We start from the raw sequence: 27,919 nt of genomic DNA, 5'->3' as shown, positions 1-27,919 counted from the left end.
CCTGTGGTGATATTTTCAAAATATTAAATCAACGTCAAAATGAATTAACAAAGTAGCAGAGAGTGCTGTGAGGGTAACATTCAGCAAGCGACGAGCACTTGTGCTGCACTACAGACTCAGTGTGGTGTACTCATGCAAGGCATGGTGGGGGGGAGGGGCGCTCACCTGCAGGTTAGCTAGAAGCTTCTGGAAGTGGGGCATGGGGCGTGAGCCCCCCGAACTGGTGGAGGGGGGATCTCCAAAAGAATGGGGGGGCGAAAAGGACACAGCAGGACCCTCAAACAGGGGTCCACTCGTGACCACGCCTGATGCCGCAGCAGGCTTGTTAGAATGGTCGGATACCGCTGCCTGCGTGTACACAAAACACACAGGTGATTTCTTTAGAAGCAACCACACACCACACAAACCCCTGACTGGCTGGTCTCGAAAGTGAGGTCAACTGTAGTACCACTTGCATTTCAAAATGTTAAATAATGCTATGTTCACAAAATAGTACTTTTATTTTAGTTACTAATTATTACACTTAATTTGCAGAAAGCTATATTTCAACTACACAAAATAGGCCTATATGATGTAAGAGTAATGGAACGGAGAAAAATTCTCTCCAGCGCTGGGATTTGAACCCAGGTTTTCAGCTCTACGTGCTGATGCTTTATCCACTAAGCCACACCGGATACCACCCCGGCGTCGGACAGAATCGTCTCAGATTAAGCTCCAACTCTTGGGTTCCCTCTAGTGGCCGCCCTCTGCACTACGTCATAGATGTCTATGAACATAGGACCGAAGTCCACACATGTGCTGAGGTGCACTCGTTATGAGTGACTAGTTGGCTGGGATCCGACGGAATAAGCGCCATCTTAAATCACTAAGCCGGTGTGGCTTAGTGGATAAAGCATCAGCACGTAGAGCTGAAAACCCGGGTTCAAATCCTGGTGCCGGAGAGAATTTTTCTCTGTTCCATTACTCTTACATCGTATGATGAAGCAGAATATCTGCATGGAAATATCATATGTACTTCGGTACATTAAAATAATATATAAAATAATATATACACAAAATATGCCTTAATAGTAAGTTAAACATACGAACAAACACAGCAATTAAGGCAATATAATGGGTGATTCTAATAATAATAAGTGAATAGCGCACAAATGTGAATGTATAATATAAGTTATCCGGTCTTTCTGGAAGTAATGCTTCAGTGAAAGAATTTCTTCTTCTATGAACATTATGTGGGAATCCAAGAAATCCAGAATGTTTAGAAATTGTTCGAGTCATGCTTGCCATCTTAACCAACTTCAACATGATCTGTCATAAATTTGTTGCAAAATTGGGATCCAGAAAAGAACTGCTTAAAAAATTAACTCTTCTGAAAGAACCAGTACCGTAGTTTAAATATGGTAGTAGTTACATAGAATGAATATTTTTAGTGTATAAGTTGAATGATTATTTTAATTCGTTACAGTGCGTAACGAAAAATAAACTCTCGTTAACAGAATTGTTAAAAGTAGTTTTGTCACCAGAAATGGTGAGAAATATCTGGTAACCTTAACTCAGGCAAAGACTGTGACTGTGATTGGGTTGTGGAGAAGATTTTTAGAGTTTTCTAATTTGATACTTAGATTTAAATTCTTCACTGCTTTTGTAATTACTGCTGTTAGTACCACTGTTATCATAATTGTCATCTCAGCCATCACACCGAAGATGAAATCTGTAAGCAGTTACAAAACTTTAGAGAAATTAAAGAGAGAGGGTGTTTTGATGATTGATATCAATACAAAATCCTGGAACTTTGGACATTTTTCATTACACCATAATTTTGATGTACAGACCCAGATAGAAAATTAAGGTTTACCGTAACCATTGAGCATGCGCAGTATGTTATAATAGGTGATTCTGTGACTTAATTACAAACTTTTAAGGATGCTGAATAGTTAGAGGCTACGTCGAGTGTTTGTGAATTAGAATATTTTGTATTTTAATATTAAACTAAAGATAATTAAATTAAAATTTATCACAATACAAATCCCAAAGGTGTAGATCGTAATTGGGAGGTTGTGTAAGCAGCTGAGAGGGATTGCAACATGATTTGCAAAAATTATAAAAAAAAAAAATCTTATTAACCTACACTTGTTTTGAATTTAGCTATATAAACATAAACGACGTTGAACATAAATATAAAAAAAAATGTTCCAGCATTTACAAAAAGTGAAAAATAAGTAATACGATAATTGATCTGTTTTCAGAAAATACCGGTACCAGTAACTTCTCAAATCTGAACTCTATATTATATTCAATGCACACACAGTGATGCCATTTTCAAGTTCAAGGGGATTTCTCACTTTTGTTTTGATGACAATCATAGACGAGAAACTTATTATGCATAAATACGAAGTTCAAATGTTGCAAACAATTTAAGAGCTTTTTTCGTAGGGTACACTCTACATATTCCTGCGTTGTTTTGAACCAAAACTGGTCTACGCTCTGCAAAAAATGTCGTAGTTTCAACATTCCATCAGTAAGTACATATTTCAGTGAGCTTTTCCATCATCATTTATTTATTTTTTAAATTTTAGATTCATTACCCATCAATGGCTATTGTAGATCTAATTGTTTTAAGTTTCTTCCAGAAGATACTAAAAAATGTTGTTTAAAATTGCGCAGACTTAATTTTATATCCGCAAAAACAAACTCAGAGTATTTGTCATATTATACATAGATAAATTTTCCATGATTTTTCCAATTAATACACTGGAATGAATCAAATTTCTTTGTATCAAGTGATGTCGACCAGAAATCAAGTCTATTTATAAATTTGTTGTATCAGACGGTGCAAGCAAAATTTTCCATTAATTGTATTAATCTGTGCCATGGTGGTAATAGTTTAAGTACCAACTAGAAATTATGTTTACCGGTACCTAATATTTTGTCATTGTTGCACCACATACTACTGCTTGGGTCATTCGGTGGGTGGTATCAACTGATGAACTATTAAGTTATTTGATTACATAGATAACTTCTTCACTGTGTAAACATTATAAATTTTGGTGTTACCGGCATGTTACCATTATCTGACTAGTTTCTATGTTGTTTGTATCATCCTCTGAATCCTAGTTTGTTACAGCACTATCTTCTGGTTTTTTGTTGTGGTGGGGTGTGTTTATGATTGTGTCGAAAAAGATGTGTGTTTTGAAATTCAGTTAAGTGTTCAGGATGTGTTGTGGGTGTGTTTTTGTGTGTTTGTAAATTTCATACTGCTCTAAAGTGTCAAGGTTCTGGTTTTTGGCTCGATGTGTAGTATTTTCATGTCAGTGTCTATGTTGGTGTAGTTATGGTTTGAGTTTGTGATGTGTTCTGTGTAGGTTGAATTGTGTGGTTATTATAGTTGTATAGTTTTTACTTTAATCATAGTTCGCTGAAAATGCATCAGTTTGTAGCGGTTTTTAGGTCCTGAATTGACCTCCGAATTAATTTTAGCATTTTATGACATAACCTATATAACTTACTAAGATATTATTCAAATATTATTTTGTGAACATGTGACTATTTGAGCACTTGCGTTTTTCACCACTTTTATCTTACACTTTAATAGCTATTATGGTACCAATATCAGTACCTCACTTTCTGTTGCCAATCAAAACACATGTTCATGCAATGTACCATACCAGAAATCCACACCAAACTAAACGACAATTACTAGAAAGAAAAGTGTGCCCAATAAGCAACTCAACCCAGGGAGCAGCTTGTGAAGGACGGAGCAGTGCTCCTTTGTGATGTGCTTCGCCAAACACGAGCTGCTGAAACACGAACACATCTAAATAAAGATAAATGTATTTTACAAAAATAACCAGCGAAATATCCCCAATATACAGTATATGATACTCTTGTCACTAGCATTCATTCATGATTCATCGTTACATGTCTTTAATATACCGTACATCATAATATTGTTATACATGCAGCACTTAAAAATGTGTGAATATAATCACTGATGAGCGTAATTCAGTTATTAAACATTACTTCTCTATGATAAAATAAATTCTGGTGGTATATTACCTGATTGGTTTTTTCGTCATCTTCTGAATTCTAGTGAGGACCAGCACTATCTTCTGGTTTCTTGTTGTGGTGGGATGTGTTCATGATTGTATCAGAAATAGTGTGTGTTTCGAAATTCAGTTGAGTGTTCAGGATGTGTTGTGGGTGTATTTTTGTGTGTTTGTAAATTTCATATTTTTCTAGTGTCAATTTTCTGATTTTTGGCTGGATGTGTAAGCCTAGTATTTCATGTTAGTGTCTATGTTGCTGTAGTTATGGTTGGAGTTTGTGATGTATTCTGCATAGATTGAAAAAACCACGTCGAAAGTAGTCAGTCAGTTAATTTAACACCAGAATTTATATTAACACAGTGAAATATTCATAACTAATTCTTTCTTCTGAATTTCAAACAGATGTATATACTGTCGGAAATACTCGTATATTCCAGAATAATTTATAAATACTGTTTTGTAAAAATTAAAACGTGTACTGTATTGGAAGTTCGGTTAAAATCACACATTTCATCTTACCTATTGTGAGGAGTTTTTCAAATTACAAAAAAGTGTATAAAGATATTCCACTGTTCATGGATATTATTCAATGAATGAATGCTAGTTATAAAAAAACTTGCAAAGCATAATTACTTGAATGAAACATAATATATTTTCTATTAAACTTTTATATAATATGATGACTATTTTAGTAAGTATACAAACTAGAAGAAACTTGTAAGAGACAAGACATTCATATTTCTAAAATACTGGTATACAAAAATATAAAATTTGAAAATTCGAAAACAGAGAATGGAATGAGACCTTAAAATTCGTTGAGATAAAGCAAACCAAAACTGTTTTTTATATTTTATTCCTTTATTTGTGGTTTTGGAGAAAACATATAGACTTCTTTGAACCAATATTGGACGTGTATACGTCACCAAACATCGTAAGATGAAGATTACAATTCTAAAATTGTTCAATTCAAGAAATCTACTTATTTTTACGAAATAGTTTGTATGATGTTGTAAAGCATTCTGATTCCAATATATTATTCTGATATTAACTTTTAGCTAAAAGTATATAGCTTAAGAATTATTCGCAGTATACCTACCTATATAATTATGAAATTTACCCATCATATTAATTTTAATACTGGTCAATGAGCTGAACTCTGATCAGTCAAACAGGTTAAAGTGAGGGTTGTAGTTGTAATTCACCAGCCATGTTAAAATATGTGAAGTATAGGTCATTGTTCTGTGATGTTACAACTACATTTTATGGTATTTTTTATGTGGAAGTAAGAATCAAAAGAAATGTTAGCCGTTAGGAAGATTAAAATTGTGCTATTTTAGTAGTAGTCACATATCAGTATATAAAGCAATGACATAGTGCTTTATGGTTGCGAAACCTGGGTGTCAACATAAAAAAAAAATTAAGGAAAATACAAGTGGCCAAGATATAATTTTTAAGAACTGTAAGATGCTGCACAAGATTGGATATGATAAAGAACTAAGACATAAGAATAGAAATTAATTTAGAAGATTTGAATGATACATATAATGTATATAATATAATGTAATATAATGTATTACAGTATTACTGAATAATGGCAAAACTATATTGATTATAATTATAGTATATGCTATATGCAGAACGAAAAAATGATGATGAATACCTAATAAAAATGATATTATAGGACGAATGCAAGAAGAGATAGAGGACGACCTAGGAAGTGCTGGAAGCATTTGTGAAGCCGGAATGAGCAATATGTGCCTGAACCTTGAATTCGAGAAGGAGTAGTCATATTCACATTCTCTATTATTCTCGTAACTAAGGCAAAAGAGGTCTCAATCCATTCTGTATAAAATTATTATTTTTGAAACGAAGATTGGAGGTTTATAATTATTATTATATATATTTTTTGAAGACAATTTTAATTTTACAGTAATCGTACATTTTCTCATACTTCAGCAGGAAGTATATGTTCGCATTATATATTTTCTTCAGCTTGTATATTTGCGATATAACTTATGTATTGGGCGTCTGCCAGTGAAGTTGATCGAAAACAGTTGAAATGTGTTTTGTGTGGTTGTACTTAAGGTCGGCTGCCACGAGTCATAACAAATTTCATATACAGTTGAGTTCTGGGTGTGGTGCTAGTTTGACATGTTTAATGGTCTGTGTGTAGTTTATTGTGTAATTTTAGAAAAATTCAATATAATTTAGAATTAAGAATATTTATTTACGACTGTTATGTGCAAAACATATTTACAAATCTTGTAAGATAAAATTTCATCATAATTATCCTGCCTGCGTTTCGTGGTCACAAAAAATGTTTAAGTGAGTAAAAAAAGTGAGAACATAATATATAATTCTTACAGACAAAAATATGCAACACACAGGCCCAAACCTGCTTTAACAAAGGACAAATTTGATGACGTTGGGTAGACATACCGATTACAAAATGAACTTCACGCAGTTTCCCGCAGTCTTTTCAACAGGACTGATGTATGTTTAAGAACAGAAGCTGAACTCTTCGATCGTCTGATGTAATTTTAAGTACCATTTGATTATTTTTAATGGCAAAACAGTGCTGGATCAACCTCACTGATGGACACCCATTAACTATGTATAAAAAATAGTATGAGTAGCATTAACTATGTACAAGAACTAGTATGTAAAAGTATGCTGTATATTACAATAAATTCTATAATAGGTTATTAATCAGTTTTATTATGCTATGATCTTGCTTACATATAAACCCATCAACTGGTACGAAATGGTGTACGGAATTATTTAAATGTATTTCATATTTATGTGTTTTATTAAGATAATTATTGAGATTACTTATATTTGAATGCCTATCACGACTATCCTTCTATACTTACAAAATCTATACTAAGTTCATAAATATTTTATACAACATACTGAATGGAACTTTTTTTTTAAATTTATTTTGGGTTGCAATATGAAATTGTTATTTTTCCTTAAAATACTATTATACTTCACTTAACGTAATAATATAATGTTGATTTCTTCTTTCAAAAGTAGACTATAAAAAACATTTAATTTTAAGTTGTTCATTAATACAATACAAAATCGGAAAAAGAACATAGATTTAATGAAATAAAACTTGTTAAAAGAATCTCAATTATTTTGATAATTAAATTCACTGAAAATGTACACATAATTTGGCACAAGAATCGTAGTATTTTATGTGAATTTATATTTAAAAAAAGTTTCATGAAACATTATCTTATGGACTCTAGTGTAAAAAGTAATTATTTCAAGGAGTACAGTTTCTTTTAAAAAGAAGAAATTTGAATTTTCCCTCTCGTTTTACTATTACATATTATGTTTTTAACGAAAAATATTATCATAATTTTGTTAATGGTCATTTTACTGATGGAAGATACTTTCCTATTTTATTATATGTCAAAGCCACTAAAACAAGTTATTGTGAGTGTACCCCATTTTGGGAACTAAAGTATATTTACAAATTTTACAGACTAAATTAATAATAATACGATTAAAAGAAACTTATACATGGAACTTAATGAACAGAGATAACACATGTAAATCACAGACTATTTTCCAGTGATTATGGTATGTTATTTTGACACTTAACTATGACTTATTCACACAAAATTAGGTGAGCATCTAAGGGTACAGACACTAAGGATTTCGTCAATATATTGGTAAGTGGAACTATATTGCACTATTGTGCAGTTTTGTGTCTTCTGTTAATTGATAATTGGTGATTTGAGTATTTTTAAATATCAATTAAGATTGTCCAAAGATTTGTAATGAAAAAGTTTCATGTGTTCCCTATTGTATTATACAATTTTTAGCATTTTGTGAGTTGTGTTTCATAATGTTCAATATTTTGTAACTTACGAGTACACTCATGCTGAAAAAAGTATGTATAATGATTTTCAAATTAAAAAGAAATATCTTCAACGTAACTATCAAATTAAAGGTAATTAACCAGGTCTAATAGCAATTTTCGCTAGTGCATTAGTAATGTGTGAAAGATCAGTTGACATTAATCTTGAAGTCTATGTCCAGTGAAAAGTAGAGAAAATGTTTTGTAATGTAATTGGGCTTATCATTTTGTAGCGATAAAATGTCACAATACTTTTCTACATTTTACATAGAAATTATGAAGAAAATTAACAGCAATAATATTTACCTGCTTCTATGAAATATCAAATTAGGTTTCTTATAATCAAGGTGGAATAATAAACTGAACACAAGAAATACAAATTCTATCTTTCAATTCTTAGTATTGTCTTGTAGTCACTGATTGCATTATAGTATTTACATGCAATGGAAGCTTAAAACACTGACCGTGAATTCATTATAAGGAATGGAAAATAATACGTTCAGAGCAAAATATAAATACAATATGTCTGTAAAGTCATGGTTGGATTTTAAATGGTTATGCATCAGTAATTGCAATAAAATATGATGGAGATGTGTAACAGGCATTAAATTAAAGAACAATTCCTCAGATTTTTACTATATTGACTAAAGTTCGATGTGGGCTCCTCTGGTAGCTTAGCAGACATCTAAGTGTTACTCCATTTCCTGCCACAAACGACTAAGAAGATCACGAGTGTCGGTAACGGATGTTATAGGTTTTCTTGTTCATTTTTTAAAATGGTTAATGTCGTTAATGGGTATATTGCTTCACATAAACCCTTAATTAAAAGCCTACAGGACATTACAGAGAGCATGGTGGCTATGGTTTTCATCCACCACTCCATCTCTGTGAAAATTTTTCATGTTAGTATTCCGAAACTACGCGAGGAAAGTGCAAAAGAACACTGCCTTACTGAAAATTACATTGGCGTTGGGAATTTGAGATACTGCAAGGAGTACCAACACATGGAGTTCATTCTATAAGGTTACTGGAAATCAGGCATGCCAAAACCCTGCACATTGTGCAGTTGTCTCTGTGTGATGTGCACTTTCTATTCCCCTACCTGGAGGGCGTGAATCGCCTTGGAGGGGAGCGCGATAGGGCTATACAATACCTGCAGCAGAATATCATCTTTTGTTTCAGTAACACAGTTTCAGTACGGGTGTTGACTTGGCTGTGTCTGTGAATGAGTTACGATAAATAAAGTGAGGAGTTCACAGATAACGAAGAAGAGAAATTTCACATTGTTGGATTGGATATGCTACAGATGCAGATAGCCATCTCATCGAGTGGCTGTCATGTTCCCCGTACCCAAAACAGTGTGATTTCTTTCTGTGGTGGTAGAAGTGAAAGACAGAGTTTAGATGCCCCCAATGTCCTGTTTCCTCCGGGATCTTGAGTAATGGATTACTCATGCTGTGGGGACCACTATGCTGAACTTGCTCAATTGGGTATGGCAGGAGTCTGACTACAACTTAGATGTGTGCACACTGAGGGGCCTGAGTGATGAACATCAGACTTGGACAGTTACACTTCAGATTAAGACTTGTCATCAAATAATAATTTGGAAAGTATAGAAAGTACATGGCTTTGAAACCCAGTAATTCTTTTGTGAAGATCATACATAGAAGCAATTTAGTAAAAAAAATAAAATTTTACAAAACAAGATTGTATTTTCCTTTCTCTATTATTTTCTCTAATTTAGGAATAAATGATTTTTTAATTAAATCATTCATAATCTCATCAGCTTGTAGGAATTTATGGAGCTTAATTCACGTACAGTAAATAATTTAATGTTGTTCCGCCACTGACAACATATCATAATAAAAGGTATAAAACCTTTATGTTACATATTTAATAGTTGATATTAACGTTTTCGTCACTACATGCGACATCATCAGATACCATAATTGCATTCATAATATAATAACCTCTATTTTTTTATATGTACCCTTGGTATCATAAATACATACATAAATAGATATAAAATTACAAGTCTTCATGATTTAAAACAAGACTGAGGTTAAATAAGTCTCGAATACTTTTATAACATTCAATCCTACGCTACTAATCTCAACATAAAAGAACACGTTCATAACAGGAAACAGGGCTAACGGCTTCGAAGCTGGGTACCTGGTTCTAATGAAGTGCACTGGTAGCAATCTAAAACATGGGGGCATGAGATAGTTACTCTGCCTGCCATTAAAAATTCACTTCACTAAATCCCAAAGGAAACATTTCATCTGACACATTACTTTTACTATCAACAAATGCTTCAACACCTGAATTGTAATCTTAATTTTAACACAAAATTAATACTTGTGCATTCGACATAAACATAGCAATATAATATCAGGTTCAAACAGAGGCGTATACTGGTTAAAGGGTTTGGGCTACCGCTGACCCTATTATTACACAAAATATATCTAACAATTACTTTAATTTTAATTACTATGATAAAACTAATAATACAAAATTATTACATTATGTTATATTATAAACTTTTTCTTTTGTAATTTCCTTGGGCTACCGCTGGTAGCCCCGGTAGCCCGCAAAATACGCCCCTGGGTTCAAATGGTTACTTCATTATACTCACAGTAAATTTGTATGACACAACAGTTAAACATCTGCTTTGTAAATAAGTCTTCATATTCAGCATATTAACATGATATTTCTAAAAAATTTTAGTTTTGTTTTAAATCATGAAGACATGTAATTTTATATCTATTTATGTATATTAGTTTAAGTCTTAACTTCTGATATCAAGGGTACCGGTACATATAAAAAATAGAGGTTATTATATTATGAATGCTATTATGGTATCTGATGATGTCGCATGTAGTGACGAAAACGTTAATACCAACAATTAAATATGTAATATAAAGGTTTTATACCTTATACTGGGTGTTCAGTTCAAAGTGTGTCATGGCTCGCTGTATGCCATCATGTGGCTAGTCAATGAGCCTAGAGAATTCAATCTTCCTACACTTCCGCAGAGGTGTATTGCCTATGTGTCAGAGAAGTTGCATAGCAAGTACGGCGTTCATTCTGAAGAGTACCAGTACTTACTGATATGTACGGTAATGCCAGTTGTGGCAGGAATGTGAACTGTTTGGAAACACGTACTGAGGTGGGTTTTTTCTTACTGTCGGGATATGGGGAGAGGGTTAAGACGATTTCCTACGTATTTGTTGACATTAACTTCGATGGTCAACATGGACACGGAGCATTTGATTTGTATTGTGGAATGTTGCCATACGCAACCGATGATAACAAATACCCTGCGTACGACTTGCCCACGCAAAACACAGTTCGAAAGAGGTTATGGTAGCACACAGACAGTACAGACCGCCATCTGTTGCTACGACGTTCAAGTTATACCGTACACGTTCTCAAGTTCAGATTGAACACCTTGAATAATAGGCAACTTCTCTGACATAAAAGCTGAAACTCGCTTCAAATCGCTGACTCACAACAGTGACGTCATGACACACTTTGAAATGAACACCCAGTTATGTTAAGTCAGTGGTGGAACAACATTAAATTATTTATTATATTTCAAGGACTTATCTGAAAAACTCTATCAAAATGAATTGTTAATTCACATAGTTTTCATGGGAATACTACCAGTACTTATCAAAACTGTGACAGATATAAAGATAACGATAGTTATTAAACCATTTCGAGACGAAACTGTATTGATAACAGATGTTTGCTGCATGTAATGAATAGTGTGATGGAGTGCGTGTTGATGCATAATGGGGGTGATCCTTAGTACCTGTTCCTGGTCTTTCACTAGTGGTGTGCTCGGCAGGGGCCAGGGGTCCAAGTGGTTCTCAATTACCTCCGGAGCTGAAGTAGACGGAGGTGCAGTTCGTGCCTTCCCAGTTTGCTTCTTGGGAATGATAGGGACGCTGTCCCTTCGAAGCTCATGGCTCTGATCGTCACTGCCCTGCATGAAGGGACGGTGTGCATCGTGGCTGGGTCCTTCAACAATAAGGAGACACATATTTGGTGTACATCTGCATCTAAAATACTTATGATGCGTCTAGGTTTCTTGAGAGGATGAAGATTACAAAAATAAACAAAATTTCAGTGCCATGTACATTAGGTGAAACACACTTTCTCTTTACATGGTTCATACAGTAACTAGTAAAACTGTTTTCTTTTATATTATTTTAATGTACCGAAGTACTTATGATATTTCCATGCAAATATTCTGCAAGAGTTGGAACTTAAACTGAGACGATTCTGTCCGACACCGGGATGGGTATCCGGTGTGGCTTAGTGGATAAAGCATCAGCACGTAGAGCTGAAAACCCGGGTTCAAATCCCGGTGCCGGAGAGAATTTTTCTCTTTTCCATTACTCTTTCATTGTATGTTTTTTTTTAAGTAAACTCTTATCAAATGCATAATATTATGTTTAACCTTACAAGTTATTTCAGAATAACTATCCATTCCTAAATTTCAGAATAACTACCTATTCATAAATTTCAGATGTGTTAGAGGACATAAAAGTAAATGTTTTATTATTTTTTTTGTAATGAAGTAATATCCGAAAATGCTTCTGTATCGAGGTAATATAGTAAAGTCAAAATTCTTCATTGACCTTATTATCGTCTAGTTGTTTCTAATCGTGTTTCAGCTATTTCCATTAATATGGTAACAACTGAAGTTGATTTGCTTTTGTATGCCACAAAATAACTTCTGTCTGATTCGTTTATAAATTTCCAATCAATAAAACTACCTCGGTTTAGGAGGAGTAGCTTACAACAATGTTAATGGGGGTCGTAATTTTGAACAATTTTCATAACGTTTTCAATATCATTATCATAATATTTGAATAATGTAACATATAGCCATCAAAATTAAATAAAGAAATTACTTTTCACATTTGGATTCTTTGAAATCTTCATTTCTTTCATATCATTATATCTCGATTTGGAAGCATTTCCGGACAGTACTTTATTAAGAAAAAAGAAAGTTTTATTACTTGCCCTCCATCTCATCTGAAAATTAGAAATAGTTATCCTTAGACACCTTTCTCTCCACAAATTCACAAACCTTCCATTATTTCATCACAGTTACGTGAAACTAATCATTTAATTTCAAATAAACAAGAAATATATTGGCGATGGTATTACCGTTTACAGTTTACTTTCTTGAACTATTATTCAAACGACATATATAAATCAAATTATTTAATATGCACGCAATTAAGAATATAAATTTTCATTTTCTGAGGGGGCATTTTGAGCAACTACTTCAAAATCCAGATAAAATTCTCTTCATTTTCGTAAATAAATAATTCAATAGTTACGCCAAAGATCACTTGCCAGACTGTAGTCCTGCAAGACAGGAAGAACATTATCCTCAAGACTGGCGATCTACTACCCAGACTGTAGTATACAGAGATGACAGGAGTGCCGGTCCCTTAGGTTTGACTCTCTCTGTTTTATGGTTATTAGTTTGGAAATTGTTACGTTAATAAGTACCGGTATGCCTTTCAGAAAAGAAGTCATAAAATATTAATTTAAGACTATGGATAGTTACTATCACTAGATATCAAAAATAAAACAAGTTAATTTTAAAGATATAAGTATATAAGTAAATAGGGTTTGTATGGTGATTAGAATATTATAATTCCATCTTTTCGAATAAAGTAGATTCTTTTCATTATATCGTTCCCAAAGTATAAAGTCTCTCGTCCAATATTTTCATATCAATTTGTATATTAACTTGCATAAATATTTTGAGTAATTAATTTAAATAATTGATTAAATGGCGATCTTACTCGTGTTAATTATGTAAGCATGTGCGGCTTACAGCTGTTTCGGTGCTATTTGACACCATCCTCAGAGCTACTAGATCTCGGCGTCATCTCAACTTCGCTGCTTGTTGTGTGGGTGCGTTCGTGTGATGAAGAGTTGTGTCAAGTAATATGTGTGTCCTGAAATTGATCTGTGTGTTGAGAATTTGACTGGGGAGTGTTTTAGTGTGTCTGTATATTTCATATTGTTCTAGTGTGTTGAGTTTTTGGTTTTTGGGTTGTATGTGTAGGATTTCCATGTATGTATTTATGTTATTGTATGTGTGGTTAGCATTAGTTATGTGTTCGGCATATGTAGATGTATTGTGTTCTCTGGTTATTGCTTTAATGTGTTCTTTGTATCGAATTTGTAATGATCTGCCTGTCTGTCCAATGTAGAAACTGTCGCAACTATTGAATGTAAGTTTGTATACGCCTGTGTGGTTGTAAGATCGCCATTTAGTCAATTATTTATATTCAAGTATTAAAAGTAGTGCAACGAAAGATTCAATATGAATTAATTTAAATGTATAATTTTTCTAAATTTGTTTTAATCACACCTAAACTATATACTCGTAAAACATCTCAATATAATTCTAACTGCAGCTGTTCTGAGTGATATGTAAGTAACATGTATGTTCCTAATTTGATAAGTTTATATAGTCTGAGTCAAATCTAAGTTATCAGCATACCTACTGACGCGAGGTTGCTATATGAAAGGCAACCTCGCAATTCGGTAAGAATGTCGGTAATTTAGTTTTATTCAGTCTCTATAATCACTTGACTTAATTACAATTACATTATTTACGAAAGCTTGCAAACTACTATTTAACAGCTGGCTTCCCCTACACACTTTTCGAGAGTGTCACACTGCTGATATTAGAGATTTATTTTTACAAATAAATTTTGAATTTAATATACATGTAAATCATAACTGTGGGGAAACCTGATGCTTTAAATACTATTGAAAACTAAGGCATTTGGATCCTTCACGAAAATGTAAATAGTTACCATTGCTCTCCATGTTTGCATCCTCTAGGCTAGTTCTATCCAGGAGGCGTTGAATGGTCTGCCGATCAATCTCCTCGGAACTTGGAAATTCTCCGGGTTTTGTTTTTACTGTCAGAACGAGATCAGCTGATGACTGCCCAGCTGTGTGGAGATATACCACTGAGTTATCAATCAAACATAATAAGACTATTAATATTAATGCGAAAACAAATGAATGAGATGTATAAACAATTGAATACTCTTTCATATTTAAGTATAAAAATATAGGGGTGCCATTTGAAATTGGCTGGCGGGTGCGGGGTGAAATCTAAAATGCAATTAAGACTGATTTCAGACTTCCCCCTCAATATCTAAATTGACGTGTTTTTTGTTTAAATTGAATTCAATTTTAATAATTGGTTATTTAGACTGGAAAGTTTTGAAATATAACTTCTTTCCCTTAGTTTAACCTCTCCCTTTTAGGTTCTTATTACACGACCCACGCCACCCGGGCCTTACAGGGCCACAACCTGTCGGGAGAGGAATTAATCTATGGATCACATACATACTTTTTTGACCACACAAGGACATGGAGGGCCTCCCCGGATGAGGGATCAGCTCAGTGCCAGGACCACCTCCGATACAACACAAACATTTAAGACATTACACAGCATTCACTCACACATATGAAAGGATTAAGGGAAGGATCGCCGTCCATGGCCGGACTTTCAAGAGGTACAATCCCGGCATTTGCCTGGAAATAACTGAGGAAACCATGAAAAACTTCAGTTAGGATTGCCGGCCCCTGGGATCGAACCCCGGACCTTCCGAATGCAAGGCCAGCCCTCTACCACGCCGCTATATAAATCATGTGAATGAGTTATAAAATAATATTCAATTAGATGAACATTTATTTATTTAAGATACTGGTACACATTTATTTATATTGTATTCGTAATAAAATGCTTATTGTACAATTTTCCCTATGAGCCACTGTAACTGCTTGTGTAGAGTTTTTCTTTAGTATTAATGCTCATCCATGCGACCAACTAAATTCATTAATGCTCTTTCATCAGGCTTGAAATTACAGTGTATTCATTTTGAAGTGGTCTCTGGAAGGGATCGTTGCATTTGTGGAATTGGTTGTTAATTAAATGACATACTATTGTCTACAATATTTTATTAGAAATTATTTACAAGAGGAAGACACTTACCAACGCAGGTATACACTCCGGCATCCCTTTGTGTGACGTCTTGAATTCGAAGAGCTCCTTTTTTAGATATTTTATATTTCTTTGAATTGCTAATGAAATTCTGATCTTTCACCCATTGTATTTTAGTTCTGTAAAATAGAAACATCCACAAATAAATATTTATTAAACTACATACATTCCGCTGCAATTGGCAGTACTGGTAATCTTTCGTCTCGTGGTAGTAATCCATGTATCATCATATAATGGTTGGCGCAGATAAAAGTAGCCCTCCTCGGGTTTGAATGCGAATGCGATATTTTGACTGCTTGAAATTCCATTATCGTATTCTATCATGTCGTATTATAAAAATATGAGTAAACAGCTACAAAAATGGACAATTTTATGGAATAATTGATTGTTGACATTCTTCCTGTCAGTATTTCATCAGTCATCAGTAGAATTACACGTGTCTGTTCGCATTCTGCAAAATGACTTACTGGATACAAGAAAGAGTGGAAATTGTGGAAGTGTATGTGAGAACAGGTTCGATTAAGGAAACCCGCGAAATTATCAGGGTCAAGTTTCCCGATAGAGGCAATCGGGAAAGAGAGCAATACAGGGTTAATAAGTGGTGAGCTACGGGATCTGTGCAAAATGCGAAAAGAGACAGAATTTCTTCAGTTCGCACACCAGAAGATATTGAGGCCGGGTGTATCTGAACATGATTAGACGTGCACAGTTGTGTAGGGGCTATTCCATATGAAATCGGACAACGAAATACCATGGCATGTCAGAATTGTCTGAAAATTCGTACAGAGGTTTAGTATGTGGAAACTAGTAAATTTACAAATTTTGACTTTCTTTAGCTCAGTAGGTTTTCAGACAAAATTCCTTAAAATTTAGCGTATTTTGTATTTTATTCTTACTTTCAACGCGTCCTACTACGTCTGGCTTCGAAATAAAAACTTAAGCTATAGCTAATTTTTTAGTGCACATTTAAGTGTATTAATGGGGTATAACACATATATTTTATTGTTTGTGGAAATTATGGATATATTGTTTTATGTGATTTGTAAATTTGTAACTCATGTTACCACCAAAAAAGTATGAATATGAAATACTATAATATTAGTTAGTGTGGAGACAAAAAACATACAATTTTTTTAAAAAGCTATTTTAAATGAAAAGCTTTATTTATTTTTATTTTTCAGCTATTTCGTCAAGGAAAAAAGTAATACAAATAAATCTGCCTAGTCAAGTAAATAAGAATAAAAACAAAATCCTTCCATTCATTAAATCACTCTCTGAATTTGTTTTAAAAAGAGATCCCTTTGAAAATCCTGCCACCAAATGTCTCTGAGCAATGTTCTTCCAGAACTAAGAATTTTACGAAAGTACGATAAATTTGACGCTCTATAAAATGAAAACTAATACTAAGTGGGGATATTTTAACCCAGCATTAGGCTTGTCCAGTGAAGGCCTTTCACTGACGTAAGCACCTTTCTTTTTTTTTTAATGCGACGTCAAATTTTCTGAAATTTTGTCCGATTTCATATGGAAAAGCCCGTAGGCCTATTGATGCTGCAGGGAGCCACTTTTAACATATTCTATAAAAGGTGAGTCCTTTTCAGCACTTCGCACTTCAGCACTCTATACTTACGCGAGCTACTTTTATTTGCGCCACTCTGTAGTTCGGTTATATTCCGGAAAACTTGGCAAAATTCGCAATCGCCAAGAATCAGCCAGCAGAACACAAAAATTACATAACTGCTTCACAATTTCTCCTTTACTTTAAAATCGTGCAAGAATTCAATTTCAAAGGATAGTGCGATGTTTGAGTAGCCTACCTGTTGAACCTCTTCACCGGACACTTGATCTTGATCTGGGTGCCGTAGAAGACGGTGGCCTGTCCGCCGATCTTGAGCGTCACCTTCTTCTTGGCGGGGTTCTGCTGGACGTAGGAGTGGTTGGAGGTGGCGATGTGCGGCTTGTCGGACTCCATGCCGCAGGGCCGCGTGTTGCAGGGTCTGGTGTCCGGCGGCTTCTGCTTCGGACACTTCTGCGGCGACCGCGGCACCACGTGGTTCTGTGCCATCACCTGCTGACACTCCACCATGCGCGTCTTTATGCCCTGGCCGCAGCTCTTGGAACACTGCAACCACAATTTGCATTTGTTACCGGTTCGAAAGAAAGACACGATAGTACTGCTGTTGTTCTAATACTGGTTGTCACGGAAAGAAAGACACGATAGTACTGCTGTTGTTCTAATACTGGTTGTCACGGAAAGAAAGACACGATAGTACTGCTGTTGTTCTAATACTGGTTGTCACGGAAAGAAAGACACGATAGTACTGCTGTTGTTCTAATACTGGTTGTCACGGAAAGAAAGACACGATAGTACTGCTGTTGTTCTAATACTGGTTGTCACGGAAAGAAAGACACGATAATACTGCTGTTGTTCTAATACTGGTTGTCACGGAAAGAAAGACACGATAGTACTGCTGTTGTTCTAATACTGGTTGTCACGGAAAGAAAGACACGATAGTATTGCTATTGTTCTAATACTGGTTGTCACAGAAAGAAAGACACGATAGTATTGCTATTGTTCTAATACTGGTTGTCACAGAAAGAAAGACACGATAGTATTGCTATTGTTCTAATACTGGTCGTCACAGAAAGAAAGACACGATAGTATTGCTATTGTTCTAATACTGGTTCAGTGAAAGAGAAGGCTTTATAGCAGGCCTGCACAAGGTTTACGCTCTCCGAGCCGACTCACAGCTCATGAGCGGAATGCAGATATTAGCTGCGCTCTGTATAAGGGTGGACTGGAAGAAGGGGTGATCTCGTACAAAATATACACAAAAGGCAGTACTATTACGAGTGCTTATGAAATGAATTCCCGTTCAGTGTTTGCAAAACTATCTTGGACTATTATTAATTAATAAAGAAATATTTATTTTACAGAAATTCTATAGCTACTTAAATGTAGGCCTACAATATAATTTTGTTATATTTTTATTTATCAGTACATCAAAACGAGGTTTCATGCTGTTGGCAGCTGAAAGGAACAGTAGCCTACTGATCGTAATGAAACATCAGTTACAGATGTTCGATGCCTGCCTTTATTAAAGTTGATTATAGAAAACAGTTGCTCACAAATATAAATGTTGAGCCAAACATAGCAATTATTTTCACAGCCAGCCTGTGTAGTCGTGGATACTATTGCTAATGTTTAGTCTGGTAAAACTTAACCAGACTAGTAGTATTATTCAAAATTGAGAAAAGAAGAAATTAGAGGAATTAAAATAAGCAGACAGGCAGAAGCTAAATGGAAAGCCCTTGGGTCACATTGAAGATCAATAAGTTCGAGCTGTAAATCGTTAAATGTTATGTTCCGTATTTTAGATTCCTCCATACTGTATTGTAGCAGTAGGTAAGCAACGTGAAACAGCTACTGAGAATAGGCCTACACACTGCACTCCACTAGATAACTGAGTGGTCGTTTCCCTCTCCTCTACCTATAGCAAGTCTATGTCATTCTGACGTATCTTCCTCTCCGTTTCGGCGAGCGGTACTGTTCTCCAACCAGGAGATCAACCGTGAAAGGAATGTGCTTACTATTGCGTCATCTATTGGAGCGAAGTAGATATATAATATTATCGTTATAACGTCTGTTTAAAAACCATGCGCTCTCCTGCATTTGTTATTTCCTGTATGGAGAGATTAAAAGACCAGGAGATTAACAATGATCTAATTTTGTAACTAGGGTAGTATAAACATTTGTGTATCAATGTTATTGTTTGTGCTGTGAGAGCGAGCCAATAGAGATATGAGTACCCATGTGTGTGACCTTATGACATCAACATTCATTCACAGCATCACCCCGCTTCGTCTCATCCGGCAGAGACTTTCTCGTGGTTGGAGCACAGTAAACACCGCTCTCCCGCTCCCAAAGAGCGCGCGCGCTCGTTGAGCGCTGTTTGTGCTGGTATGTTTTATAGCCTTAACTCTGAAAGTAGAAATAAATCTATTAAATTGAATGAAATTATGGTTTATTTAACGACGCTCGCAACTGCAGAGGTTATATCAGCGTTACCGGTGTGCCGGAATTTTGTCCCGCAGGAGTTTTTTTACATACTAGTATATCTACTGACATGAGCCTGTCGCATTTAAACACACTTAAATGCCATTGACCTGGGCCGGGATCGAACCCGCAACCTCGAGCACAGAAGGCCAGCGCTATACCGACTACACTACCCAGGGTGACAAATAAATCTATTACTACTACTACAACTGAATTGTTGTGTGCTGTGTGTCATGGTGGATTGAATGAAGATCTGAAAGTGAAGTCACACCACCACTGCGACAGAAGAAATTAATATACGTCAATTGATATGAGATTAGTCTTTACGTGGGCAAATGGACAAAAGGAAAATGGGAAAAACAAGGTTAGTGAGGAAAAAGAGAGATGGAAAATAAGGAAATAATAGACGGATGAAGAAAGGAAAAGTGAAAAGTAAAGAGGAAAAAAAAAAGACAAGACAAAGAAAAAAAAAATAGGAGAAATTAAGGAAACCTAACTGAGAAGTAAAGATAGAACAAAAGAAAAAAAGAAAAACTAAGGTTGAGAAGAAAGACTTGAGGAAGTGTTTAAAGGGTGTAAATAATATTTTGTTTTTGAAGTGTTGTATCAGTGAAGAATTATGTTGTGTCAGTGAAGTGTGTTGTGTCAGTGAAGTGTGTTGTGTAAGTGAAACGTGTTCCTATCAGCGAAGCTTTATAGTTTATAGTGGCAGTGCAAAGTATTTGAAGAGTAAAATGTTTTTGAAGTGTTAGTGAAATCAGGATAGAATCAGTGAAATGTGTCGTAGTTCCAGTGCAGTGAGTGAGTTGACAGCGAAATGAGTGTAGCGTTGAAAGGTACTTGTGCAGATATGAACATATCTTACTCGTGGGTTTTAGTTCGAACTTAGGTTTAAGATACAAATTAGATTTACTTTAAATGTTATTTTAAGTGATCGTGCTTCATTTAATTTAGGATGTTCCCTGTTATTATTATTATTATTATTATTATTATTATTATTATTATTATTATTATTATTATAAATTATTGTTAGTATTAATTATTAGTATTATTACTAATTGTATTTTAATTAATAAGTTCATTATTATTGTCATTATTGAGTGTAATCAGTTACCACTGCCACAGGGTATATAACCACTGCAGTGTGAATAAATACATACATAACTTACAAGTTATATATAGCCAGGCGTACTGCAATGCCGCATGCTTAGAGTGCATGGCAACCATGGTCTTATTTTCTGACCATGGCGGTTTTTCTGAAATAAACGAAAAGAGAAAATGTTGGAATCTTAACTTTTTGTCCAAGTTGTAGGAAGATATCTCTGTCTCTATAATCATATGATACCAGATTATGCTAGGAGAGATATTACAGAGAGAGAGCGTGGACTGAAGTCTAAAATTCCTTCTTAGAGAGTGACCCATTCCTGCATATTTGTGTTTTAACTTAGTATAATAGGACTTACGATTTGAACCAATTCCTGGTAAGTATCTTTTCTCATTCTGTATAACATTTAAATTTGTCATCATCTGATAGTTCCTTAGCTGCTACAAACATCTACAATTAATTGATATTTCTTTCTATTTACGGATGAACCCAGACCTCTCTTCGTCTGCGTTTCCGAATGCGGCAATAAGTAGCCTATACAAGACCAGAACGCTGTCGCTCAACATCTTTTAACTAGACTATTATACTCTTACTACGTCATACTACTTTTGACCAATAAAACTGTACGAAAGGACGTATTTCAACCAATCATGACTGCTTATCGCACAATTTTATCGCGTCCCTAGCATTTGTTTAATTTTATCGCGTCCCTAGCATTTGTTTCTTTGTTTGCCAATATTTGAAACTGCGCTGGTCTGGACGTCAAAAATATATATAAAATTACAAACCACTCCAGTCGATGCACAGCAGTTTCAAATATGACTCGCATTGGCATTCAAGAACAAGAATTAATAAAAATCACTGATCATACCTATGCATCTTCTGAAATCCGATTTACAAATAAATGAAGAGCACCATTCGGAAATCCTGAATAAGCTGAATACACCATGTAGGCCTAAATCAACGAGTTCCACTTCTATTACGTACACGTCCAATATAACATCAATTGAACCACCAACCACATTCAAATTTGAAAACTGTACATTCAATAATTATTCCTTTTAAAATTATTCATTCGGAAATTCTGAATAAGTTGAATACACCATGTAGGCCTAAATCAACGAGTTCCACTTCTATTACGCACACGTCCAATATAACATCAATTGAACCACCAACCACATTCAAATTTGAAAATTGTACATTCAATAATTATTCCTTTTAAAATTATTCATGTTTATTTTTTATGTCATCGTCGTTAATTAAAACTTTTCTAACACTTGTGTATATTAGTTAGGTTATGTTATAGCTTCTGCTCTGAGAGGATAAAAAGAACTTCTGCTATATGATATTATGGATAGTCACGTACCAGAGATTGTTTAATATTAAGATTTATTGAATAGTAATCATTACAGTGTCTGTATAAAGACACTACTGCCATCTAGCATACATCTAGCGTAATATTTGTAATGTTGAGATGGTACAATAATACATTTGAATACAGTTGTATTTTCGTAAGTCAATTAATATTTTATTGTATTGGAGTACTTCGTTACTTCTAATCTTTATATACTTTCTTCTAATCGTGTAATAGTCAATTAAATCCCACTCGAGTTTTGATTTTCTCTAGATAAATCAAAACGGCTAGTGAAATTACTGTTGATAAAAGTTTACAATTCATTTTTGATAATCAGATAAGCCGATCTTATTGTTACATATATCAATATATTAATGCTTCTATTTTCAATTTTTATGATGTGTTTTAATATACATTTGTTATAGGCCTAGTCCATTTTAACTTGCTCATATGTGCACACTATAATATAAGATTTTTTTTTCATACGTTATGGTTCATAGAAAACAGTCTTGCACATCGTTTTATATATTTGATTTTAGATACATGATTCTAATATTGCTTTACCTGATGATGCCCCTTGGGAGGGTGAAAACGTTCGTACAAATGTAAATATACAAAACTGTAATATGTAACTTGGTTTTGTTTAATGTGTTAAGCCATAAAGATTGAAAATAAAAGCATTAATATATTACTGATATATGCAACAATAGATAAAAGTTGACTGTTGCTATGCTGACGAATCTATGTAGCGATGGCTCTTGGACGAACGATCTAAGGAAAAAATAACTTAAAATAGGAGGAAGTAAGGAACAGAGGAGGACGTCAGGAGAGAAGGAATGAGGGCAGAAATAATTAAGCAACGGTGCAAAGGAAAAGCAAAGGAGGGAAAGAAGGGAAAATGGTAGGAAGGGAAAAGAGAGAAGGAGAAAGGAAGGGTAGAAGGAAAACAAGAGAGGAAGAACGACAAAAGAAAGAGAAAGAAGGGAATAAGGATAAAAGTTAAAAAGGAAGGAGAGACTGGAAAAGGGTAAAGAACTGTAAGAAGAGAATAAAAGAAGGAAAAGGAAAGAAACACGCTAAAAGAGGAGCGAAAACAGGGAAAACGAAGAGAAAGCGGGAGAAGATAAAAGGGAAAAAGAGTGAAAAGGAATGGAAGGATAGAAGATGGTATTATTTTTATGTCAGTGTCTATGTTGCTGTAGCTGTGGTTGGAGTTCGTGATGTGTTCTGTGTAGGTTGAATTGTTGTGTGGTTTGGTTATAGCTGTGTTATGTTACTTGTAACGTTTTTTACATTTCGTCGTTGATTTTATGAAACTCCTATGTGACAGTACAGGGCATAATTTGTCAGGACGAATAAAAAAGTACTAATTAAATATCAATAGGCCTACACTGATCCTCGATGTTGTCATATTAACTAATGTTTCTGCCGAATTTTCTAATATTCTTATGTAGGCCTATTGATATTCAATTATTTTTTTTCTTCCTCCTGAAAAAAAAAAATATGCTCTGCACTGTTATACAGGAGATTTCATAAAATCAACGACGATTTGCTGTACATAATCCAAGCCCGAGCGGAACAGCGCGGCTCTTATCGCTTGCGTAATGTAACGCGTTTGGATGACGTCACCGTATTAACAGGAAATGTCACCAGATTCGACTGTCAAGGCATAAACTTTTCACGCTAGAAAGGAGAAAAAGAAGGGATAAAGGGGAATGATGAAGGAAAGAAGGTGAAAAAAGAAGGAAAGAAGTTGAAAGAAAAGGACGAAGCTAAAAAGGAAGGAAATAAGTAATGTCACCAGATTCGACTGTCAAGGCATAAACTTTTCACGCTAGAAAGGAGAAAAAAAAGGAATAAAGGGGAATGATGAAGGAAAGAAGGTGAAAAAAGAAGGAAAGAAGTTGAAAGAAAAGGAAGAAGCTAAAAAGGAAGGAAATAAGTAATGTCACCAGATTCCTCGAATGTCAAGGGCATAAACTTTTCATGCTAGAAAGGAGAAAAAGAAGGGATAAAGGAGAATGATGAATGAAAAAAGGTGGAAAAGGAAGGAAAGAAGTTGAAAGGAAAGGAAGAAGCTAAAAAGGAAGGAAATAAGTAATGTCACCAGATTCCTCGAATGTCAAGGGCATAAACTTTTCATGCCAGAAAGGAGAAAAAGAAGGGATAAAGGAGAATGATGAATGAAAAAAGGTGAAAAAAGGAAAGAAGTTGAAAGAAAAGGAAGAAGCTAAAAAGGAAGGAAATAAGTAATGTCACCAGATTCCTCGAATGTCAAGGGCTAGAATGTCATGCTAGAAAGGAGAAAAAGAAGGGATAAAGGGGAATGATGAATGAAAGAAGGTGGAAAGAGAAGGAAAGAAGTTTAAAGGAAAGGAAGAAGCTAAAAAGGAAGGAAATAAGTAATGTCACCAGATTCGACTGTCAAGGCATAAACTTTTCACGCTAGAAAGGAGAAAAAGAAGGGATAAAGGGGAATGATGAATGAAAGAAGGTGGAAAAAGAAGGAAAGAAGTTTAAAGAAAAGGAAGAAGCTAAAAAGGAAGGAAATAAGTAATGTCACCAGATTCGACTGTCAAGACATAAATTTTTCACGCTAGAAAGGAGAAAAAGAAGGGATAAAGGGGAATGATGAAGGAAAGAAGGTGAAAAAAGAAGGAAAGAAGTTGAAAGAAAAGGAAGAAGCTAAAAAGGAAGGAAATAAGTAATGTCACCAGATTCGACTGTCAAGGCATAAACTTTTCACGCTAGAAAGGAGAAAAAGAAGGGATAAAGGGGAATGATGAAGGAAAGAAGGTGAAAAAAGAAGGAAAGAAGTTGAAAGAAAAGGAAGAAGCTAAAAAGGAAGGAAATAAGTAATGTCACCAGATTCGACTGTCAAGGCATAAATTTTTCACGCTAGAAAGGAGAAAAAGAAGGGATAAAGGGGAATGATGAATGAAAGAAGGTGGAAAAAGAAGGAAAGAAGTTGAAAGGAAAGGAAGAAGTTAAAAAGGAAGGAAATAAGTAATGTCACCAGATTCCTCGAATGTCAAGGCATCAACTTTTCATGCTATGAAGGAGAAAAAGAAGGGATAAATGGGAATGATGAATGAAAGAAGGTGGAAAGAGAAGGAAAGAAGTTTAAAGGAAAGGAAGAAGCTAAAAAGGAAGGAAATAAGTAATGTCACCAGATTCGACTGTCAAGGCATAAACTTTCCACGCTAGAAAGGAGAAAAAGAAGGGATAAAGGGGAATGATGAATGAAAGAAGGTGGAAAAAGAAGGAAAGAAGTTGAAAGGAAAGGAAGAAGCTAAAAAGGAAGGAAATAAGTAATGTCACCAGATTCGACTGTCAAGGCATAAACTTTTCACGCTAGAAAGGAGAAAAAGAAGGGATGAAGGGGAATGATGAATGAAAGAAGGTGGAAAAAGAAGGAAAGAAGTTGGAAGGAAAGGAAGAAGCTAAAAAGGAAGGAAATAAGTTATGTCACCAGATTCGACTGCCAAGGCATAAACTTTTCACGCTAGAAAGGAGAGAAAGAAGGGATGAAGGGGAATGATGAATGAAAGAAGGTGGAAAAAGAAGGAAAGAAGTTGAAAGGAAAGGAAGAAGCTAAAAAGAGAAGGAAATAAGTAATGTCACCAGATTCGACTGTCAAGGCATAAACTTTTCACGCTAGAAAGGAGAAAAAGAAGGGATGAAGGGGAATGATGAATGAAAGAAGGTGGAAAAAGAAGGAAAGAAGTTGAAGGGAAAGGAAGAAGCTAAAAAGGAAGGAAATAAGTTATGTCACCAGATTCGACTGTCAAGGCATAAACTTTTCACTCTAGAAAGGAGAAAAAGAAGGGATAAAGGGGAATGATGAATGGAAGAAGGTGGAAAAAGAAGGAAAGAAGTTTAAAGGAAAGGAAGAAGCTAAAAAGGAAGGAAATAAGTAATGTCACCAGATTCGACTGTCAAGGCATAAACTTTTCGCGCTAGAAAGGAGAAAAAGAAGGGATATAGGGGAATGATGAATGAAAGAAGGTGGAAAAAGAAGGAAAGAAGTTTAAAGGAAAGGAAGAAGCTAAAAAGGAAGGAAATAAGTAATGTCACCAGATTCGACTGTCAAGGCATAAACTTTTCACGCTAGAAAGGAGAAAAAAAGGGATAAAGGGGAATGATGAATGAAAAAAGGTGGAAAAAGAAGGAAAGAAGTTGAAAGGAAAGGAAGAAGCTAAAAAGGAAGGAAATAAGTAATGTCACCAGATTCCTCGAATGTCAAGGGCATAAACTTTTCATGCCAGAAAGGAGAAAAAGAAGGGATAAAGGAGAATGATGAATGAAAAAAGGTGAAAAAAGGAAAGAAGTTGAAAGAAAAGGAAGAAGCTAAAAAGGAAGGAAATAAGTAATGTCACCAGATTCCTCGAATGTCAAGGGCTAGAATGTCATGCTAGAAAGGAGAAAAAGAAGGAATAAAGGGGAATGATGAATGAAAGAAGGTGGAAAGAGAAGGAAAGAAGTTTAAAGGAAAGGAAGAAGCTAAAAAGGAAGGAAATAAGTAATGTCACCAGATTCCTCGAATGTCAAGGGCTAGAATGTCATGCTAGAAAGGAGAAAAAGAAGGGATAAAGGGGAATGATGAATGAAAGAAGGTGGAAAGAGAAGGAAAGAAGTTTAAAGGAAAGGAAGAAGCTAAAAAGGAAGGAAATAAGTAATGTCACCAGATTCCTCGAATGTCAAGGGCATAAACTTTTCATGCTAGAAAGGAGAAAAAGAAGGGATAAAGGAGAATGATGAATGAAAGAAGGTGAAAAAAGAAGGAAATAAGTAAAAGGAAAAGGACGAAAAGTTGCAGAAATACCTTGGTCCACTCGGAAGTGTGCCAGCGGACGGGGCAGTCCAGCACGTTGCAGTACTGGCGGTCGATGGGCGGCGGCTGCGGGCACATGTTGTTGGGCACGATGACGGTGTTGGTGCCGCCGCGCGTCACCTCGTGGATGCAGTTGACCTCGCGCGTCTGGAAGCCCAGGCCGCACGACTTGGTGCAGGGCTGGAAGTCGGAGTAGTTCCAGCGCGGCGGACACGGGTGGTCGTTGCAGGTGCGGATCAGGGCTTCGGGCCTCGCGTCCTGCGGACACAGGAACGGCGACACCGGCTTCTGGTCGCCGTCGCGCACGCACAGGATCAGCGACTCCTGCACGCCTGTCAGCAACAGCGGTTGCGGCGTCATTTGTACGCAGATATCACGTTCTTATTACACAAATACTGTATACTCATGAAATAATATTTCATGCATTCACGATGACGAAAAAGTGGTTTGATATTCCGTCTATCTGAATCCTGAAGTCCACACCTGTAGAGTAACGGTCAGCGCGTCTGGCCGCGAAACCAGGTGGCCCGGGTTCGAATCCCGGTTGGGGCAAGTTACCCGGTTGAAGTTTTTTTTCCGGGGTTTTCCCT

The 27,919-nt window shown here is 35.3% G+C and overlaps 1 protein-coding gene across 1 annotated transcript in view; it reads right to left on the bottom strand.

Moving 5' to 3' along the window:
• The window catches only part of nolo (no long nerve cord), a 600,625-nt gene that overhangs the window by 47,145 nt on the left and 525,561 nt on the right, over positions 1–27,919 (bottom strand). The window contains exons 13-18 of the mRNA XM_069832206.1: positions 27,321–27,661; positions 17,797–18,101; positions 15,971–16,098; positions 14,778–14,918; positions 11,735–11,943; positions 166–348 (exon numbers count right to left, since the gene is read on the bottom strand). Coding sequence (XP_069688307.1) covers positions 166–348; positions 11,735–11,943; positions 14,778–14,918; positions 15,971–16,098; positions 17,797–18,101; positions 27,321–27,661 — 1,307 coding nt within the window. The remainder of the gene's footprint in view (positions 1–165; positions 349–11,734; positions 11,944–14,777; positions 14,919–15,970; positions 16,099–17,796; positions 18,102–27,320; positions 27,662–27,919) is intronic.

The sequence above is a fragment of the Periplaneta americana genome, chromosome 8, assembly GCF_040183065.1.
Source record: "Periplaneta americana isolate PAMFEO1 chromosome 8, P.americana_PAMFEO1_priV1, whole genome shotgun sequence".
NCBI classification, from domain to species: domain Eukaryota; kingdom Metazoa; phylum Arthropoda; class Insecta; order Blattodea; family Blattidae; genus Periplaneta; species Periplaneta americana.
The sequence above is the reverse complement of the archived record's forward strand: the minus strand, read 5'-3'. Positions and strand labels throughout refer to the sequence as shown.